General features: G+C 59.8%; 1 protein-coding gene across 26 annotated transcripts in view; it reads right to left on the bottom strand.

Annotated features, from left to right (window-relative positions):
* Positions 1–3,060: 3,060 nt before the first annotated feature.
* Positions 3,061–20,871, bottom strand: part of ELN (elastin) — a 31,085-nt gene continuing 13,274 nt past the window's right edge. For 11 of the 26 annotated variants that reach the window (XM_064593117.1, XM_064593113.1, XM_064593114.1 and 8 more), the window contains 27 exons: positions 20,659–20,730; positions 20,373–20,402; positions 19,847–19,918; positions 19,184–19,225; positions 18,759–18,818; positions 18,419–18,466; positions 16,282–16,371; positions 16,144–16,197; positions 15,457–15,564; positions 14,797–14,838; positions 14,113–14,235; positions 13,843–13,884; positions 13,356–13,442; positions 12,422–12,478; positions 11,258–11,329; positions 11,115–11,174; positions 10,559–10,684; positions 9,827–9,865; positions 8,370–8,423; positions 8,211–8,270; positions 7,938–8,003; positions 7,328–7,366; positions 7,083–7,136; positions 6,644–6,688; positions 6,228–6,257; positions 5,591–5,641; positions 3,061–4,331 (listed from right to left, as the gene is read on the bottom strand). In XM_064593117.1, the coding sequence (XP_064449187.1) occupies positions 4,288–4,331; positions 5,591–5,641; positions 6,228–6,257; positions 6,644–6,688; positions 7,083–7,136; positions 7,328–7,366; positions 7,938–8,003; positions 8,211–8,270; positions 8,370–8,423; positions 9,827–9,865; positions 10,559–10,684; positions 11,115–11,174; positions 11,258–11,329; positions 12,422–12,478; positions 13,356–13,442; positions 13,843–13,884; positions 14,113–14,235; positions 14,797–14,838; positions 15,457–15,564; positions 16,144–16,197; positions 16,282–16,371; positions 18,419–18,466; positions 18,759–18,818; positions 19,184–19,225; positions 19,847–19,918; positions 20,373–20,402; positions 20,659–20,730 (1,667 nt within the window). In that variant the 3' untranslated portion in view covers positions 3,061–4,287. The remainder of the gene's footprint in view (positions 4,332–5,590; positions 5,642–6,227; positions 6,258–6,643; positions 6,689–7,082; positions 7,137–7,327; positions 7,367–7,937; positions 8,004–8,210; positions 8,271–8,369; positions 8,424–9,826; positions 9,866–10,558; positions 10,685–11,114; positions 11,175–11,257; positions 11,330–12,421; positions 12,479–13,355; positions 13,443–13,842; positions 13,885–14,112; positions 14,236–14,796; positions 14,839–15,456; positions 15,565–16,143; positions 16,198–16,281; positions 16,372–18,418; positions 18,467–18,758; positions 18,819–19,183; positions 19,226–19,846; positions 19,919–20,372; positions 20,403–20,658; positions 20,731–20,871) is intronic. The other 15 variants (XM_054507642.2, XM_064593120.1, XM_054507640.2 and 12 more) reach the window with 10 other exon arrangements.

A 20,871-nucleotide genomic window follows, 5' to 3' on the forward strand; every position in this document is an offset into this window, starting at 1 on the left:
TGGGGCTATTATCCAGCCTAACACATTCACTTACCATCTGTCTACCGTAGTGCATAACTAAGAAAAGCAGGGCGTTTATGTATTTTATTTTGAAGATTTTATTTATTTAGAGAAAGAGAGAATGAGAGAGAGAGAGAGAGAGAGCGCACATGAGAGGGGGGAGAGGGTCAGAGGGAGAAGCAGACTCCCTGCCGAGCAGGGAGCCCGATGCGGGACTCGATCCCGGGACTCCAGGATCATGACCTGAGCCGAAGGCAGTCGCTTAACCAACTGAGCCACCCAGGCGCCCTATGTATTTTATTTTGAAGATTTTATTTATTTATTTGAGACAGAGAGAATGAGAGACAGAGAGCATGAGAGGGGGGAGGGTCAGAGGGAGAAGCAGACTCCCTGCCGAGCAGGGAGCCCGATGCGGGACTCGATCCCGGGACTCCAGGATCATGACCTGAGCCGAAGGCAGTCGCTTAACCAACTGAGCCACCCAGGCGCCCTATGTATTTTATTTTAAAGATTTTATTTATTTAGAGAAAGAGAGAATGAGAGAGAGAGAGAGCACATGAGAGGGGGGAGAGGGTCAGAGGGAGAAGCAGACTCCCCGCTGAGCAGGGAGCCCAATGCAGAACTCGATCCCGGGACTCCAGGATCATGACCCGAGCCGAAGGCAGTCGCTTAACCAACTGAGCCACCCAGGCGCCCTCTTATTTTTTTTTAAAGATTTATTTATTTATTTGAGAGAAAGAGGGAGTGAGCCCGCATGTGTGAATGGGGGTGGGGAGGGGCAGAGGGAGACAGAGAGGGAGAGAAGCAGACTCCCCGCTTAGTGGGGAGTCCGTCGCGGGGCTCCATCTCAGGACCCCGAGATCGTGACTTGAGCCCAAACCAAGAGTCAGCCGCTTAACCAACTGAGCCACCCAGGCGCCCTATGTATTTTATTTTAAAGATTTTATTTATTTAGAGAAAGAGAGAATGAGAGAGAGAGAGAGAGAGAGAGAGCACATGAGAGGGGGGAGAGGGTCAGAGGGAGAAGCAGACTCCCTGCTGAGCAGGGAGCCCGATGCAGAACTCGATCCTGGGACTCCAGGATCGTGACCTGAGCTGAAGGCAGACGCTTAACCAACTTGTTCTTCAGACAGTGTTTAGCCCCAGGGGAATTTACATTCTGGTGTGGGGAGTCAGATGAGGAACAAAGAGGTGAAATATCCTGTGTCACATGGTGGCAGGCGCTCTGGAGAGAAAGCAGGCAGGGACAGGTGAGGGAGGAGGGGACAGTTTGTGATTTTAGACAGGGAGATGGAGGAGGTGACATTGGAGTCACTGAAGGCCGGGCGGGAGCCAAGCACCTTGATAGCAGAGGGAAGAGCGCTTCGGGCAGGGGAGACAGCAGATGCTGACCCACAGCGGGTGGCCTGCTCCCTGCAAGGAAAAGAGAGAGGGCCTGTGGAAGTGCCTGGCCTGATGGAGGGCGGGGGAGCGGGACGTGGGGTCAGAACAGCAGGTCCCACTCAGGTGGGGGCTCCGAGGCCGTCAGAAGGCCTTTCTGGCTTTGGCCCTGAGAGAGACGGGAGCCATGGCAGGATTTTGAGTGGATGCATGGCTTGACTTGACTTAGGTTTTTTTTTTTTTTTAAAGATTTTATTTATTTATTCATGAGAGAGAGAAAGAGAGAGGCAGAGGCAGAGGGAGATGCAGACTCTCCGCCCGACGTGGGACTCAATCCCAGGACCCTGGGATCATGACCTGAGCCGAAGACAGACGCCTAACCATCTGAGCCACCCAGGTGCCCTTGACTTAGGTTTTAAAGGGATTTTTTTTTTTTTTTTTTTTTTTTTGGCTGCTACGTGGAGAGAAGGCTAATGGGGAGCCTGGGAGAGAATCGGGGAGTGAGGAAGCTACTGTGGTCATCCGGGCAAGTGCTCCTGGCGGACCAGGGTACCCAGCCCTGGAGGCTGTGAGAAGGGGCTGGACTCTGGGCGTCTCCTGGAGGTAGCATTGTGGGATTTGCTGGGCAATCTGATGTGGGGAGTTGGAAGAGAGGAGTCACACTGTCACGGGGGTGTCACCCCTGTGGGTCTCCAGGAAGCCGCCCCTCCCCCTTTCCTCCCCGCGGCCCCCTCCCAGCAGGTGCTCCATCTGTCCAGACCCTCCTCCTTGGTCTTCCCAGTAAATTGCTTTTTTCGCTCCACTGTGCCCTGGGATATCCTCCCAGAGCATCACCCCACCTGCTTCTCCTTCCATCCCAGCCCCTCCTGGCTTTGCAGGCAAACACGCAGATACCCAGGCTCCTGACAAACAGCTCCCTCGCCTCCCTGCTGCTTTATGGGTGTGCCCAGCAGCTGTGGGGTCGGATGCAGGCGTGAGGCCATGTGGGCCCCGGAAGTGGAATTGGTGGTGGTGGGGAGGGGATTCTAGAATCTGGCACCCAGGGCATGGTGTGAAGGGGAGTTGTGGGCTCTAGGTGGGCACATGCCCAGGCCCCGTGGATTTCTGGCCCCGAGGGGAGGGGAATGGCCCTGGGGCTGGGGGCCTCCGAGGGTGGTACTGAGGCTCCCAGTGCCACCTGCAGGACCTCACTTGTTGGGTTTTAGCAAGAACTGAAGCGGTGCCGTGTGGGTGAATGGCTCTTCCTTCGAGGGGATGTCTCAGAGGGAAGCCCGTCTTCTGGTTTGCTTAGGTGGGACCGTTTCTCCCCTCTCCGCGTGGCTGTTCACCAAGGCCAAGGGTTTGGTTTGGACAGGAGGGTCATTTTGTTTCCTCTACCCCTTCAGCTCTACCCTCAGCGCCTGGAGGCCACCTACCAGGCCCTGTGCCCAAGGTCTTGGGCCCAAGGGGCAGGCCTGGGAAGGTATGGCTGGGTGGGTGAGCCACCTCCTCAGGGGAGACCCATGTGGGTGGGCATGCGTGGGGCTGGCTGGCCGGGCTTTCATTGCTAAAGGGCGAGCAGACCTTGGAGAAGGGTTGATACACCCAGAGCAGGTGATTTTGGCAAAGAGCCCCCCCCCCCAGTACACCTGTTTCTGCCCTGGGGGCAGAGGAGAGAGGACAAAGGAGGCCTTGACCCAGTTTCCTTCAAAAGGTTTTCATTTATTAGTCTTTTCTTAAGCAGTTAATTCTCTTTTCATATTTAAAAGGAAAAAAAAAAGGTATGTGTTTTCATCCAGAGTTATACCAAAGTGATTAAGATGAATCTTCTCCTGGGGAATATAGCTCCCAGATCAGAAGAAAAAAAAAAAATTTTTTTTTTTTCAATTAACCACGAAAATAAAACCAGGAGAACGTCAACAATCCAAAATCATCCCCAAATATCCAGGACAAAAAATAAAATATTTATTGATCTATCACAGCGAGACACAAAGAAACGGGCAGGGCAGGGGTGGGAAATGCTCTGAAGTGGGTACAGTGGTTCGAGGGAAGGACGGGGGGGTATACAGTACTGCATGGGGTGACCCAGTTCGGGGAGGAGATTCCTGCCGCCCCAGCTGGTGTAGCTCCTCACACCCTGTGTGCTCAGGCCCCATCGTAGGGGTGTGTGTGGCGGGGGGGAGGCAGGGCACAGGTCGCCAGGACACATTAACCAGGTTGATGGTGGGGGCACCCAGCCAGCTAGCGGTGCTGGGCAGTCAGCTGGGGACAAGGATGGATGGACGGATGGACAGATGGCTGGATGAATTCCACAAGAGCAAAAGCGCTGTTCCCAGTGGGGGTCTTCCCATCCGCAGGTGTCCCAGACGTGGGGAATAGGTGGGGGGGCAAGGGGGCTGAGAGATGGTATGACCGAATCCAGCTTGAGGCTTTAGGTGCTTAGGTACCAACTGGACCGCAGCCGGGGTTGGGGGGTGGTTCTGGTGGGCAGGGGGAGGTGGGACTGCACAGGGAGTGTCCGCACCATCTTCAGAGGAGTCCCAAGGGAGGGGGTTCCCGAGGGGCCGCCCTTCCCTCCTCCCTCCCCCCAGGAAGATGAGAGCACCAGCATGTAGCACCAAGTTCCCCTGGAGATGGAGAGTGTGTGGAGGGGGAGCTCCTGGGTGGGAAGGGGGTGAGGGCGGGGGGCTAAGCCCACCCACCCCCGGCCTCTGAAGTTGGGGGCCTCCTGGGGTCCACTTGGCCACCTCTCTTGTTTCCTTGCTTTGTGGATTTCCAAGGCCACCCAGCCTGGCCTGTCCCCTCCCAGGGTGGGGACGGGGGAGGGGGGATAGGGGGTGGGGGGGAGGGGGTCACAAGGGGTTTACATTCTCCACCAAGCAGTAGCACCAACGTTGATGAGGTCGCGAGTCAGGGGTCCCGGGAAGCTCACTTTCTCTTCCGGCCACAGGATTTCCCCAGGCAGGCCCCACCTGGGCGGGAGAAGGCACTCGTGACGGTCCGACCCCTCCGGGGTCCTGCTCAAGCCCCTGCCCGCTTGGGGCAGCTCCAAGGTCTTCTCACACCCACATCAACACAGTGGGGAACAGAGACTCCAAAGCCATGAGAAGCCTGGCCACAACCTCCCACCAAACTCTGAGCCATTGCACTGCCGTAACTCCTCCCGGGCAGGGGGGTGGGAGCAGGGCCCATGGGATGGTGGCCTAATCAAGGCTCAGGGAGGGGAAGGGCCCTGGCCTGGACAAGGTCTCTATGTTCTGAGTCCACTGCGTTTGGGAAGGCTTCAGCGAGCGGCTCTGAGCGCACCGATTGGCAAGCCTCCTCGTTTTAAGCCATCAAGGCACCACTGTCTGGTAGCAGGGCCTGATGTAGTTTCTACCCCTGGGGAGCTCAACACGGCTCCTTACCGCCACCTGGTGGCAGCGATCAGCCGAGCGGGGCAGGGACAGGCTTCTCCCTGTGAAGCTCCTCCAGTGTGTTTGGAAAGCAGTGTGATCAGGCCACACGCATCAAGTGGTACCTGAGAGTGGGTTACCCTGGACAGGGTCGGGCTGGTCTTGCCTCTGCCTCTCCCAGCCCTGGCCCCAGCTGCCCTATCTGTGTCGTGGGAAACAGGTGGGGAAGGAAGGGATTCCACAGCCTGAGCAGACACAGGGGTGGAGCTGGGCGTCTTTGGGTCTCCTCTGGGAACTGTTGGGAGGTGCCTTGGGGGGTGGTGACCATTATCTGTCCCCCCCACACACACACACACATTCCCAGAGGCACGTCTGCAACTTTGAGCAAGGGTGTGGCTCTGTCTGGACCAGATGGTGGCCTCTGCCCACCCTGCCTGACTAGGGGCACCTTGGGTCCCCCATCCACCCCTCAAATTCCCTGACTCTAAGGTCCATTGTCCCATTTACTCCTCTTCCTCTGTTCCTCCAAGTTCCTCCCTCGCCCTCCTCCCTTCTCTTTCCCTTGGCTCCTCCCGGTGGGCAGCCGGGAGGGAGAAATTGCCAGGCCTGGCTTGGGGAGAGCCTGGAGGGTCCCAGGCCCACTCTTAGCTCTGGGTGTCTGTGTCGGAGGTAGACGCAGGGATGGGGGTGAGGTGACCAGCTCCCCCCAGCCTCCCCACTCCCTCCCCGCTAGGCCTGCTCCAAACGCGCTGTTCCCAGGCTGATGGACCCCAGCCCTTTGCCTCTGTCCGCTCCTCCCCACCATGCCCTCTCCCAGGGGCTGAGTCTCTACTCACCTGGGAATCCCAGGGCTCCCAGGGCCCCTCCATAGGGCTTGGGAGGTTTGCCTGTGGAGGGAAGGGTGGGGGTTGGGGAGGCGGCCAAGCTTTGCTGCCTCTCCCAGCACCCCCACCATGTACCAGGCCTCCAGCCTGTCACAGAAGGTTCTGAAGACCTTCCTGCCCCCAGCCTGGCCTTCGGTCTCACCCAGCTGGACACCTGCTCTGCTCCTTATGAACGGTATCCTGCCTGTGGGGGTCTGAGCAGCTAGGAAGATGCCCCCGCCCACCAGTCAGACCCCAGCCACGCAGACTGCCCCACCTAAAAAGCCCTAGGCTTTGGCCTCCCTAACCACCTGCTTGAACAGACCTTGTTTTCCCCTTACATGCTTCCTTTCCTTTTCTGTGGGGTCTCATCAGGTTCTACAGTTACACCAGAGATGGGGGCTGGCCCAGGTCTCTGTCTCCTGGTGGCACGTCAAATGCCAGGCTGCGAGCCCCGGGAATGGGATCCTTGCCCCCCCACGCATCCCTACATCCCACAACTGAATTTCCTTGGCATCGGAGGGCCAGCCTAGGGCCATGGCCTCGGTCACTGCTGCCACGGTAGCACCCCACCCCCACTCCACGAAAGTAGCTCAGGGCCCTGACTCACCACCAATGCCCAGGCCCCCGGCTCCGCCACCTGCAGGACAAGGGGAGGGGCTATGAGTGAGTCCACCTGGGGAGCCCGCCAAGCCTCCCTCCCGCCCCCCGGGGCAGCCAAGTTCTGGGCCTGGGTGTCAGGAGCCCTCAGCTCGGCCTCAGTCATCGTGTGACCTTGGGCAAGTCCCTGGCACTGTCTGAACCTCAGTGTGCCTCGTCTGGAACGTGGTGCTTTGGAAAAGCTGATGCTCCCTGGCCTTGCAGGGGAGGGGGAGGAGAAGGAGGGGAGGCCCAGCTTCGTGTAAGGGAGGCCATGGGTCTACCCCTGGGTCCTGGCTCCGCTCTTCCGAGCAGAGGAAGCAGGGGAGTGGGCAGGATGGGGCCGGAGCGACAGGCCGGGCCGGGGGACAGGGAGCCTGGGTGTACCTGGGTAAATAGGGGACAGTCCGAAGCCAGGTCTTGCTGCAACTCCTGTGGGAGGGGTTCGGGGTTGGCGTGGGGCAGGCCCTGCTCCAGCCTCATCACCTCCTGCCTCTCTGCCCAGGACCACCTCCTCCCCGCCGTGTGCCCCTCGCTGGCGGAGCAGTTTCCCTAACAAGTCTTGTCTCTGCCCAGCACCCTGACAGGGGCCCCCGCACCCCCAGCTCATCAGCCTGTGTCTGTCGCCTACGGTGTACCCGCTGGTCTGAGGCCTGCCCCTTTGCCCAGGATGTTTCCTTTCCTGGACTGCTCCCTCCACCCTGTCTCTCTCTTTCTCTCTAGTGTCCTTGAGCTAGATGTGGCTCTAGGAGTCCCCCTTGCTAGCCAGACAGGCCTCCTCTAGACCCAGGCGGAGCAGAGGATCTCACAGAGAGATGGCCCCTACCTCCGACTTGGAATGGCCTGGTGGCTCCCAGGACACCTTCTAGACCAGCGGCACCTGAGGAGAGGGTGGGCCGGGTTTGGATGAGGCGCAGCTGAAGGGGCCCTGAGCCCCCTCTCTGGGTACTGGGGTCGGGGACATCCTGGGCAGGCCTTCAGGGGTAGTGTGAGCGGACTGAGGCGGGAGCTGGGGCAGGGATGGGGTGGGGGCAGAGACAGCCTGCTGCCTGGACGGAGGGAGCAACTCACCATATTTGGCTGCTTTAGCAGCTGCGGCCGGGGACACACCTGGGGAGACATGGGGCCAGAGGGCTCAGGAATAGCACCGCCCTCCCGGAGTCCTGTCCCCTCCTGGCCTGCTCACCCACTCACCACCTGCCACCATCCTCCCATCTTCCCCAAAGTCTTTAGTGAGCTATTCCTGCGTGTCCAGTCAGGAGCACACAGGACGAGACACAGTGATGGCCCACGATAGAGTGACATGTCAACGCGGTGGACACCCCCCCCCCCCCCGGCGGTGGCAGAGACTTTGGGGAAAAAATTTCCCTCCCAACTTTGCTTTTCTCCTCTGGAAAATGGGCACAACCATCGTCATCCCGATGAAAACTCCCACTTAAAGTGGGTGGGTAGGCTGACACAGGAGAGGGAGAGGAGGGGTGCCCAGCTGCACGCAGTGGCCCCAGCGTGCACTTGCTGAAGGTCCTCCAAATGCTGCCAGCCAGCCGGGGGCAGGTGTGGCAGGTGGGAAGGAAGCTCAGTCTCTCTCTCTCTCTCTCTCTCTCTCTCTCTCTCACACACACACACACACACACACACACACACGCCCCCTGCACCCTCTGATTCCAGAGCAGTCCCTCACCTCCAAGGCCTCCGAGCCCCCCGACTCCGAGCCCCCCGACTCCCAGGCCTCCGGGTCCCCCGAGGCCTGTGGAGAGAGCTGTGTGTTAAATTGCTGGTGGGAATGGCGGGGGTCTGTCTGCAGACGGTGGGGTTCTCATCCCAGGACCCAGGTGGAGCCTGAGCTCCCAGGGCCTTGCAGGGCGTGGGCTGGGCTCTGGGGAGCCGATGCCCCTGAGGGCCCCGTGCATGGTCAGAGCCCTCCCCTCAAGTTCCACCCCCAACCAATGCTCACCAAACTGGGCGGCTTTGGCGGCGGCTTTGGCAGCAGCGGCCGAGGCCGCAGGTCCGACTCCTGGGGACACAGAAGGAGCTCAGGGTGTGTAGGGGGGTGGGGGACTCTCCACTGGTCGGTCTTCCTCCCTGCCCAGCCTGTCCTGGGCTTTCGACTCACCTGCCACACCGCCTGGGACACCTATTCCGCCAAGACCCCCGGCACCTCCCACTCCTGGAGAGAAGATGGAAAGTCAGTACCCCAATTTCTTCAGGACGGGGGCTCCCTGCCCCAGGGACGCTAGGCCAGCAGACATGTGGCCAAAGCCATGTGACCCAGTGGAAGGGGCACTGGACAGACACCTGAGTCTGAGTCCTGGCTCTGTCCTGGCCCATCGGGCAAGGGGGGGGTCCCCTTGAGCCGCGGCCCACCCATTTCTGCTCCTTCCCAGCCAGCTGGGGCTGGGAACCACCGGTAGCCACAGTGGTGGCCATGAGCTGCGGAGGGGAGAAGACTAGACTCCTGTCCTGATAGCCCTGTGCTCGAATTCTGCTTCCTCCACTTATTATAGCTGTCGCCTCTCTGAGCCCCAGAGCCGATGATCCTTACCCTGCTCACGCTGCAGGTGTTTGGGGAGCAAAGGGACACCCCCACTGTGCACGTACTCTGAGCTCTGACCCACTGCTCAGTGCGGAGCCGCTGCGTGTGGCCACGGCTAACACCTGATGCAACATTCACGGTTCTCTGTGCTTCGCACGGAGTAGCCGGCTTATTATTCACTGCAGCAGGGAAGGTAGGGACCACTATCATCCCCATTTTGCAGATGAGAAAATTGAGGCACAGCAGAGGTTAAGCAATGTCCTCAAGTTTCCACAGGCAACACATGGCTTGGGAGCCAGCGCCCTCGACTGCTTTGTTTCCCTGGCAACGTCTGTTAGACTCAGGCAGGCCAGCCGCCGGCCAGGAACAGAAGAGGGGCCTGTGGGTCACCAGGCCCGTGCGGGGGTGGGGGCTGAGGAAGCCGGGATTTTCCGAGGTGGAAACTGGCCCCAAGTGGACTGGCCAGGGCTGGTTGGCGGTTCCCTGGCAGGGGCCCTGGTCTGGCTCCTAGGAGGCCAGGAATGCGGGGGCCACAGACAGTATGGGTCTGTCTGTCCAGGCGGGGCTGCCACGTCCTCCAAGCTCGTGGCAGGCCCAGTCGTGCTGACAGCAAGGCGGGCAGGAGGCCGGGGGCCTAGGTGAGGTGTCCCGGCTCTGCTGACGAGGCAGGCCTGGGCCCTGGCCCCTGGCCTTGGGTCCCACGAAACTGTCAGGGGTCAGGGACAGAAGGGCCTTAGGGACCACGGTCTTCATCAAGGAACTGCCACCAGGGTTTTTGGAAATGTGAGGGGCGTTTTGAGTTGTCCCGGAGGGGGAGGCATGCTAGGCATTTAGCGGGCAGGAGCCAGGGCTGCTAAACCATCCTTGATGTGTCCCAGAAACTGCCTTTTCTCACCCTGACCCTCCCAGCCTTGTGCTGCAGGCTCTGGGCGCTGGGCCCCGGCCCCGCCGAGGGGAGATGGGTGACCAGGTGTTATCAGGGCTGGTGGGGCAGCAAGCAAAGCAACCCCAGGGGGCAGTGTGTGGGGTGCACTCACCATATTTGGCGGCTTTAGCTGCAGCCAGGGTTCCAGGTACTGGGGGGGAAGAGAAAAAGGAAAAGGGGGCTGGTCAGCAGCCGAGGTCTGTGCCCGGGAGTTCTACCTCCTCCAGGGAACCCTCCCTGACTTCCTCAGCCTTCATCACTCCTCTCAAAGCTCTGAAGCGGTGGCTCCCCAGCCAGGCGCTCACCCTGCCAGGTAGAGAGCTCTAGTATCTAACCATGCTGCTGCCAGTCTGGTCTGGGGCTGGTTGAAGGCTGAATTGTGCCTCCTCGTCCTATCTGCCCCTTCCTTCTGCTCCAGGCACAGCGTGATCTGCCGGAGGCTGGATGCAGAGCAGGCACTAACTAGGTGAAGAACTGGAGGTCCTAGTGGCCCTCTTGCCATAGTGCTGCTGAAGGGGAGCCAGACTGGCCCACTCATGCCCGCTGACCCCAGGGACCTCCACCCTCCTTTTCCTGGGTAGTGGGCTACTTTTCAGTTTGGAACCCTGTCACTCCTCTAACTGAGCAGACAGAAACTCTGAAATCTAGCAGCCTGGGGCCCCCTTTGCCTGGCCTGCCACCCATCTGTTACCCCAGTCGTCTCTGATTGCTCAGGAGAACCTAATGGGGGATTCACTATGAGCCCCTGAGTGAGGCTGCTGGAGGATGTGCGGGCAGGAAGAGGGGTCTCCCTTCTCGGAGCTCAGGGGGGCAGTTTCCGCCCAGGCCCTACAAGGCCCCTCACCTGCACCTGCCCCAAAGCCAGGAACACCAGCTCCAAATCCAGGAATGCCGGCACCAACTCCGAATCCGGGAACGCCGGCACCAACCCCAAAGCCGGGAACACCAACAGGGAGCCCAGCTGCAGCCCCTGGGGGAGATGGGCAGTGGCGGGGGGGCAGCAGGCTAGGAGCATGCGCCCACGGTGGGGGGGGTCCTTCCCAGGGAGCTGAGTCAGCCCTCAGGGAGGGGGTGCAGACGCAAGCAGGGGCCTCCTCCCGCTGAACCTGCCCTCTGTAGTGCCACCAAGAATGGTCTTCCTAAAACGCCCACTGACCGCCAAGTCCAGCCCCTCCCAGGTTGGCATTCAGGGCCGCACGGCGGCTGTGGACACCCCACGTGTCACACAGGAGGACAGGGGGATCTCAGAGATTGCTTTGCTAGGGTGGGCCCCAGGACCTGAACCCAGGTGTCCCTCATGCCCGATCTGTGCTTCCGACCCCTCTGGTGGCCGCTCTGGGACCCAGTGAGGCTGCATATCGTGCGGGGGTTGTGGGTGCAGCTCAGGCTTGGGTACTCACGGTACTGGGCTTTGGCGGCTGCTTTAGCCGCGGCTTTGGCTGCAGCGGGGTCCCCTGCTCCTGCAGGGAGAGGGAGGGGGTTCAGGGACGGCACCCAGGGAGGATTCAGAGGCCCCTCAGGCCCACTTACTCAGGCAGCTTACCTATAACACCACCGGGACCAATGCCAATGCCGGGACCAATGCCGGGACCCACGCCAATACCGGGGCCTAACCCTGCAAGAGCCAGAAGAGCTCATTCTTAACCAAGTCCTGACCAAGGACAGAAGCCGATGGAAAGAGCAGCGGGCTGGGAGTCAAGAGCCTTGGGATCTTGTCCCAGCCCGGACACAGGCTTGCTGTGTGACGTCAGACAAGTTGCTTTCCCTCGAGGGGCCTCAGCTTCCTCATCCCTACAATGAGGCACGTGCAGGATCAGGAGCTCTTAACTTTGGAGGACAAGGACCCCTTTGGGGCTTCTGAGGGTGATGGAGGCAGTTACACAGTAAAGGGAACTCGGCAAGACGGGTAGACCTGGGTTCAAAGCTCAGCTCAGCCGCCATTGAGCTGAGCGAATGTGGGTGCGTGACTCAAGCTCTCAGAACCTCAGTTTCCCCATCTGTAAAATGGGAATAGTAGTACCAACCCCGTAGACTTGGTGTAAGGATTACCTCCGCACATACTGGCTTGGCAAAAAAGGGGTCGTTTGCCATACGTGAGTCTGGGGGTCAGCAGACCTGAAGTCAAGATGTTCTCTGGCCTAGACAGTGCTAAATTTTGTGATCGGAACCTTGATGTCTGCAGGTCCCTAAGGCCAAGGCACAGGGACCTCCCCCCGCCCAGGGCCTGGTGTACAGCTGGAATCTATAAAGTGGGGCTGCTGTGGTTTGCCCTATTCAGGAAGGTGTGGATGCCTGGGGCTGCCAGGGTGGGCTTCGGAGGTAGCAAGAGACGGAGAGCTTCGTCAGGCCGCAAGAAGTACTCTAGGAGGGTGGGAGTCCGGTGAGCCCAGCCTGAGGTCCAGAGGGGCGCAGGCCCCAGCTGCAGCTAGAGGCTGCAAGGGCTTTGGGAAAGCTGGGGAGCTGGGTCCTAGAGGGCTCGCCAGGGCCTGTTCTCACTTTGCTTTTCTGATCAGCCCTTCACCCACACCCCTAACAATGGTCAGATGGGCCAACGGTGGTGAGAAAGCCCCGAATGTGACAGCCCGAGGGGGCTTGCCTCCCGAGGAGAGCTGAGCTGCCAGACCCCAGAACAGAGAACATGAGGGGGAACAGTGCTCCAGAATGGGGGCTGGGAGCAGAATGGGGGAGGGCTGGAGGGGGCACTTACCGAACTGGGCGGCTTTGGCGGCGGCTTTGGCGGCTGCAGCGGCTGGGGTCCCTACTCCTGGAGAGGTGAAGAGTAGGGATCAGGGGGCAGTCCCTGACACCCCTCTCCACATGCCCTGCCCCATCCCCTCTTCTGGAAAGACCACCTGTAGGGAAGTGTCCCCTCCCCCAGAAGACCCTCCCCACACTGTGTCCTCAACCTGCAGAAAGAGAGGGGAACATGGACAGCCAGCCTGGCTTCCAGGCCTGCTCTGAGGATGGCCCACTAGCCAACCTGGGCATGTCCTTTCCCGGAGAAGCAGTTCTGCGACTGAGTTCTAGCTCTGGCTATGGCAGAGGGGAGCCCAGCGCTGATGGGTAGAAGCCCAGACCCTCTCCCAAGCCTCTAGAGGTCTTGTGCAGCTTTCTGCCGAAGGTGGTGTTAATTAAAAAAAAAAAAGTCCCAACAGTGCTTGTATCCCAAACTGGAGGAAACGGCTTGTTTTGGGGGAAAGCTCAAAAGGAAAAATTTTCCCCCACAAAGAAGGCATGCAGAAGAGAAATCGGGTGGGGAGAAACAACCAAGGAAGTCTATAACTTAATCTCCCTGTAACTTCATCTCTTCTCTTTGGCCTCTGACTGATGGGGGAGAATGAACACAGGAAGCCCAAAAGGTGGCCCAGGCCTCCCACCTGTTCCAGAACCAGAAAGGCCACTGGAGTAAAGGAGTTCCGTCACCTAGCTGCATGACGCCTGACTTCCCAAGCCTCCCCAGCAAGCTAGGATCCCGCAGAGGGTCTTCCCTCCCAAGTAGGGGAATTTGCCCTCCCTCCTCCCTATCTCTGGCCTCCGTAAAGTCTTGTCAATCCGCGAAATGATGCACTTGACCTGGTCAACACCAGGGCTCCTTCCATGAGACAAGCCAAACCCGTCTCTGGGTTGGGGACACCGCTCACCTGGCACCCCTCCTGTACCTGGGACACCTGCCACTCCGTCTCCGATCCCTGGCACCAGCCCTCCCAAGGCTCCTGCCCCTCCAGCACCTGGAGGAGTGAAGGGCGTCAGCTCTGTCCCTAGAGTCGCCCACCCATTGGGAGAGTGAAGGGTGGGGGTGGTTTGGGGAACAGAATGGTTGCAAGGCCACCTCCAACTTGCTGGTTGGGGCTGGGGGTGATAAGCAGGGCCTCAATATTCATAGTGGTGGGCGACTGAACAGGGCGGAAGGGTTCAGAGTGGCTTTGGAAGATGGGGCCAGGGACCTCCCGACCTTGACCTCAACAGAGAGGGAAACAGAGGCCTGAGCTTGAGGTGGCTCCGCCCTCACGCTGGGGGAGTGCTCTGACCTTGGAGCCTGGGCCCCCTGGGAGAGCAGGGCGGGGGAGGAGGGGATGGCACTGGCCTTGGCGTGGGGCCGGGCAGGGCCGGGCAGGGCCGGGCACTTACCGTACTTGGCTGCCTTGGCCGCGGCTGCTGCCTGAGCTGCAGCTGTTGGAGGGGGGGAGAGAGCCCCTCAGAAACCCCCCTGGATCTCTGGGGGGGCTATGCCTACGGCACTCTTATGCTAAAGTGCTAGAGCCCCTCTCTGCTCCCCCCACCCCAGCTCCTCCCTGAGCTTTCTGAAGCCCGGTCTAGGCTCCCCTGCACCCCTCCCCCCATTGCCCTACAAGACAGAGGAGGCTTCTCCCACTTTCGCCTCATGGAACTCAGGCTCACGGGAAAGGGCAGCTCCAGGAACGCCTCCGACTCCAGCTCCGATACCGTAACCAGGAAAGCCCCCAGCACCGACCCCGACCCCGTAAGTGGGAATGCCTCCAACACCCACTCCGGCTCTGGCCCCTGCAGACGGAAGAGAATCAGGTGGAAAAGCATCTCAGTAAGAGAGGTCGGGGAGGGCTTGGGGGGTGGGGGTTGGGGGTGGGATGCTGGTCAACTGGGAAAGAGGAGGCAAGCCTCCCCCAGGTCTGGTCCATGAAGGACTGGAGACCATAGAATGCATGGGCCCCGGGCCAGCCTCCTCCAAGGAGCCTTTACTGACAACCCCCCCCGCCCAGTGCTCTCTAACCCCTTGGGGAAGGGCCCCGTTGTTGGCTTGGAGAGACTGTGGGCAGGTCCCATAGCCCTAGCCAGGCTTGGGCTCCTCTGAGAGGGCCCCGGTTGGGGCAGGGAGGGTCAGGGACGCTGTCTCCACTGGGAATGCCATACCGGGACTCTCCCATTACTCAGCCCCATGGCCTTATGGTAGGAGACTAGTGGAGGAGACATTGTCCCAGGGCCCAGCAGTTCCAAGTCCCAGCTCTGCCAGTGACCTCCCAGTGACTTGCTGTGTGACCCTGGGCAAGTCACTCCCCTTCTCTGGCCAGAACAGGACGGGGCAGAGCTAATCAGCACAGCACTCACCGAATTTGGCTGCTTTAGCAGCTGCAGCTGGTGACACAGCTCCTGGAGAGACCAAGGGGGACACAAATGACTCAAGGGCCTACTTGTCCATATCCCCATCTACTCATCTGTTCATCTGTCTACTTAACCACCCATTCATCCACCCATTGATCTACCCATATGTCTGTCCATTTGTTTGCCTATCCTTGGACTTCGATCCACCCACTCAACCAACGTACCTCTCTGTCCATTCATGCACCCACCCATCCATCCACTTATCCACTCCTCTGCCTACCTATCGATTCATCTAACTATGCAATGGTTCATTTTGCATTTGCCTTCTACGTACCCATCTCATCATTCGCTCATCCAACCATGTGCTTATCCATCCATCATCCATCCATCCATCCACTCACCATTTACTGAGCACCTATTCAGCTAAGGGCTGGGAATGTACACTGAGAGCCAGAAGATGAATTAGAGAAGCTGATGCTGGCCGTGACTAATTAGGAGATTGTTACAGCCCAAGGAAGAGAAGACGAGGCATGGCCAAGGGTAGGAAGAGAAGAGGATAGATGGGTGAGGTATTAGAGGGAATCCAAAAGTCTTAGCAACGGTTTCAATATTTCTCTCTTACGTGTGTATGCACGCGCACGCACGCACACACGTAGCCCAGCTCACCTGGGACTCCAACACCTGGGATTCCAACACCTGGGACCCCAACACCTGGGACCCCAACTCCCGGGCCGCCAAAGCCTGGTCCACCAGGCACCAAGCCTCCAGCAGCTCCTGGTGGAAGGAAAGGATTGTTCTCCTGGCCTGGACCCTGTGGGAACCTCAGAGGGCCTCCAAGGGCACAGTTCTGGGAGCTGTGGGGAGCGGTAGGTCCTGAGGGCAGGATCCCAGGTGGGCTGCCATTGCGCCTGCATGGATCCCACCCATCCGAGAGATGGGGAGGGCTGCTGGAACCTGCCCAGAGCTCTGAGGGTTTGGCTCTGTGGGTGGGAAGACCATGATCTAGGTCTAAAGCCGAGTCAGGTCTCTCCGCTGGGCCCCCAGGGAGTGGGTGCAGCAGTGGGACAGCCCTGAAGGGAGGAGGGGAGAAGCCAGCTGCTCCGTGCGACACCGCCCCCCGTCCCCAGCTGAGCTGATCAGTGGAGAACAATGGCCTTCCAGAAAGAGGGGCCAGAATGGGCAAAGGCAAGGAGGTAGGAACATTGCATGTTTGGGGAGTGGGGGGATAGAGGCTGCCGCAGATGGATGAAGGCCCGGTCCACCCAGCCTTGTAGGACTGGGCTGTCCAAGGCCCATGCGGATGGGGGGCTGAGGGCGCCGGGGTCCGGGCCGGCCACCCCTCGGGGCACTCACCGAACTTAGCTGCCTTCGCAGCAGCCTTTGCCGCAGCAGCCGGCGCCCCCGCCCCTGGAGAGACAGCCACAGAGCGTGAGGCCCTTCCCCCGGTGGCCCTCTCAAGAACACCCCCAGCCCCTGCTGGACGGCCGCTACCTGCGATGCCTCCGATCCCAGGAATTGCGCCGGGCCCGCCGGGAATGCCGCCGCCTCCAACACCAGGGAGAACCCCGGCTCCTCCCGCACCTGCCGGGAAGGGCGCGCTGAAGACGTAGCTCCCAGGGCCCCTCCCGAGGCCGCGCAAGAAGGCTGCTTGGATGCTGGAATTTTAACCAGCACCACGTCCTCTGGGAATGCGGCCCAGGCATCTCCGGCTGGGCCTGCTCGAGGAGGCCCCCACCCCACTGTTCCTTGACTCACCCCCAAAGTGTCCATTTCAACATGCTCATTAAGGGACTTGTATGTTTTCAGACAAATCCCATTCTAATCACTGCCACATACTGAGAAACCACAAGCGGCCGCTCCCTGGGCCAGAGGGGCCCCTGTAGGAATGTTCAAGGCTTCCCCTCCCTGTGTTCCGAACACTCGGCCAAGTTTGTAATCCAAGCGCCTGGCTGCCCAGCTCTGGCAGCCCCTCGTCGGTCGCCCCACTCTCCTGCTCCCACATTCCAGCCATCCCCCACAGCGTTGGGGGCCTAGAGGGAGGGCCTGCGGGGCCTCCATGGAGCAGGCCTCCGGCTCGCTGCTTCCCCTCCACTCTTGCCCCCTTGGGATGGTGGGGATATGCTCTCCGTCCCATTGGGGTACAGGAGGGGCTCCCTGGGACTGGAGGTGAAGACAAGGACCTCAGCCCCAGTAATGTGATTCTGAACTGGTGGATGAGCTGGGACGGGGGCAGAGATGCTCACTCTGCCCACCACACAGGCGTGGGGAAGGCCATGCCACGTCTGCAGGCCGAGGGATCATGGGCTTGAGGAGCAGGTTAGAAGTTGTAGAGTGCACATTAAATTGACACTGAACTATCACATTGTTTAAATACTCATGTAGGTACTGCCTAAAATTATCATTCTAACCATCATAGTACCCACCCCCTCTGCCTGGGCTTCTCCTTCCTGTTTTAACCACATGGCAAACTCCAGAACCAAATGTCATCTTCTCTGAGAAACCTTCTTGATTTCCCCCACGTAAAAATAATGTCTCCCTCTTCTTGACTCCCACCACAGTGCCTGCATTTTCCAGCAGGGCTCTTATTTGACCCTGGTCTCTGAAATAGCTGGATGGATGGATGGATGGATGGATGGATGGATGGATGGATGGATGGATGGAGAGATGGATAGATGAGTGGCTGGATGGAGGGAGGAATGGACAAATGGAAGGATGGAGGGAGGAATGGACAAATGGAAGGATGGATGAATGGAGGGAGGAATGAATAGATGGAGAGATGGATGGATAGATGGATGGATGGATGGATGGACTGGGGGATGGATGGATGAAGGGATGGATGGATGCGTGGAAGGAGGGATTGATGGAGGAGGGAGGGACTGATGGAGGAGGGAGGGATGGATGGAGGGAGGGAGGGATGTGGGATGGAAGGGTGGAAAGAGGGAGGGATTGATGGATGGAGGGAGGGATAGATAAAGGAGGGATGGAAGGAGAGGGATGGAAGGATGAGGGAGGAATGGAGGATAGATGGATGGGGGATGGATGGGGGATGGATAGATGGATGAATGAAAGGATGGAGGGAGGAATGGAGAGATGGAAGGAAGGATGGATGGATGGATGGACTGGGGGTTAGATGGGATGGATGGATGAAGGGATGGATGGATGTGTGGAAGGAGGGATTGATGGAGGAGGGAGGGATGGATGGAGGGAGGGAGGGATAGATGTGGGATGGAAGGGTGGAAAGAGGGAGGGATTGATGGATGGAGGGAGGGATAGATAAAGGAGGGATGGAAGGAGAGGGATGGAAGGAGGAGGGAGGAATGGAGGATAGATGGATGGAGGATGGATAGATGGATGGATGAATGAAAGGATGGAGGGAGGAATGGAGAGATGGAAGGAAGGATGGATGGATGGATGGATGGGAAGATGGATGAGGGATAGACAGGGATGGATGGAGAGAAGGATGGAAGAGAGAATGAGTGGATGGACAGATAGAGGAGTGGGTGGTATTGAAAACATTTGATAAATGGAGGTGGGGAGGGGCTGCCTTGGCTAGTTCTCTATGAGGCAGGCTCTCAGGGATAAAAGGGCGGGAGAGGCTGGGGGGCTGGGGGCTGGCAGATGCACTCACCATACTTTGCTGCTTTAGCTGCCGCTGCTGCAGCCTGCGCACCAACTCCTGGGGGAGGGGAAGGAGAGAGACTGAAAACTGTACTCCTGCATTTCCAGAGCCCGCCTGTTCCAGCCCCACGAGAACCAACCCTTTGGCAAAAGGGCACGGGGGAGGGGCTTCATAGCAAGCAGAGCTGAGGGAGCTGCCCTCACCCGAGATCCTTCTCCAGGCTCAGACTGGGGTCTAGATGCAGGGTGGGCTGGCCTGCATCCTGGAGAGACCCTGGCCAGCCCCTGGGGCTCTGGAGCCTGGGTGATTGGGGCCCCTTTGGCTGACAGTTGGCTGAGGTTCTCCTTACCTGTCCCCGTCGGGTACCCAGCCTTGGCCCCGGCACCAGCCACTCCTCCGGGCCCATAGCCTGTGAAACAGAGAGGCTCAGTGGGCATCTGTGCAGATCTGACTGCGGCTGCCCCCCCACCCTGCCCTTCAGGGGTCAGGCTGCCCGGAGTCTCCATGCTCTCACTCCCAGCCAGAGTGAAAACACATACAAATGGGTGTGGATGCTTATTCCCATTTTACAGGTGAAGAAACTGGTTTGCCCAAGGCCTGGGGCTAAGCGTGAGGGTCAGGATCGAGAACCAGGCTGAGTCCAAGTTCTATGTTCCTTTCTTAGGGGATTCCCATTCCAAGCCTCTACCCCATCCCCGGTTGGGTGCTGTCCTTGCTAGGCCCCTGCAGCTGGAAAGAGCTAGAAGCCCATCCATTCAGGAGGGTCTTACTTACCGAAGGGCAGTTTCCCAGTGCTGTAGGGCAGTCCATAGCCACCTGAAGGGAGGGCAGGGTGGGCTCAGGGGCTGCTCCATGGCAACCCTATGCTGGGCTCCCATTTGCCTGGGTAGACAGCCCTACCCCCACAGGTACTAAGGCCTGAGACCTGGCCCCCACGCATGCACCAAAGGTCCCGAGCTGCTCACAGAGGCTCCCGGGAGAGCAGAGGCCGTGGGTGGAGGAGGGAGAGGGCACCCCTTCTCCAGGGGCTGATGGCACGACCCTCCCCCTACAAATCCAGGACCTGCCATGGCCCTAGAATCCCCGAGTCTCTTCTTTATCATCCTCCCAGGAGCAAACATCTCATTGTCTGAGCTGATGGCGGGGGCAGGGGGTGACATCAGAGGGGTTTTTCCATTGAAGGCTGTTTCTTACCATCAACACCTATGGTTCCCCATGGGGGCTACGGCTCTGTGTACCTGTGCGTGTGAGGGAGGCCGGTGCCTACAGGATGGCTTCCCTTGCAGGCGACCAGACGTGGGGCATCCATACTCAGGTGTCCTAACCCTCCCCACCCCCCTGCCGAGACACCAGTGGCCAAAAAAAGTCCCCCACACGCCTGCTTCTCATCTGTGAGGCCCGGGGAGTGGTGCATCTTGAGTCCTCCTTCTGACTCACCTGGCAGCTTGGGTGCCTTGATGGGGTACCCCAGCGGGACGCCAGGCTGCTGGCCCCCAAAGGGTCCGACTCCTGTGGGAACAAGGAGAGCGAGCTCAGGTCCCAGCCACGTGGGCCAGCAGCCCTGCAGGGCCATCGGCCTCTTGCTCTACTCTCTGCTCAGAGTGAGCTCCAGAAACCATCCTGTCTTCCTGCATCTTTGTCCCTGGTCAGCCCGGCCCTCCTCAGTGTACCCGGGTCACTTCCTCCGGGAAACTGCCGGACTCTCTCCCCACGCTGGGACTCGGGCCACAGTCAGGGCCTATAGCTCTCCCGGCATTTGACACAGACGGTGGGATTTCTGGGCTCGTTTGGCTGCTGCACAGACAGAGGGGTTGGGGCTGGGGAAGCGGCCTGTGATCGAGGCCACATTGTGCGGAAGCCGGTTCAAGGCCTACGGCAGTAGGCATGAGGGAAACCGGACAGGCCTTGCTGGGATTCGGGGTGCTGGCCGGGGGCACGGGGGGGACACCCAGCTGTGCCTCACCTGGGATTCCGGCGAAAGCTCCACCTCCACCTGCAAGGACAGGAGCCATCAGCCTTGCCACCATGGACCCCCGGCGGGCCGCCTGGAGCTTGGCCCCATCTGCCTGGACCTCCCGGCTCACACTTGGGGGTTTCCGAGAGGGGTGCTACGCATCTCGGCCGCCCACCCGGAGGGCCCTGAGCTCAGAGTCCCCATCCCCACTCCACCCCACCCCAGGGGCCACAGGGGCCTGGATGAGGGTGGAGATTCCTTCCCGCCTTGGGCTCCCAGCCCATTGGCCGCATACCTGGGGTCTTGGCCTTGACTCCGGCTCCGGTGGGAACCCCAGGGAGCACCCCCACACCCGGGAACCGAGCTCCTGAGGGGCCGAGGGGGAGCTGGCCGTGAGGTGTGGGAAGGCAGACGAGCCACACCCCCCCGGGGTCCCAGAGCTGACCTTCTGTAACGACTATCAGCCACGGGCCCGGCTCCCGGGCTGGTGGGGGGCCTGTGTGGCCGT

This window comes from Mirounga angustirostris, unplaced genomic scaffold, assembly GCF_029215605.1.
Source record: "Mirounga angustirostris isolate CCGP_5_RB_7025 unplaced genomic scaffold, mMirAng1.0.hap1 SCAF_5, whole genome shotgun sequence".
Classification (NCBI taxonomy): Eukaryota; Metazoa; Chordata; class Mammalia; order Carnivora; family Phocidae; genus Mirounga; species Mirounga angustirostris.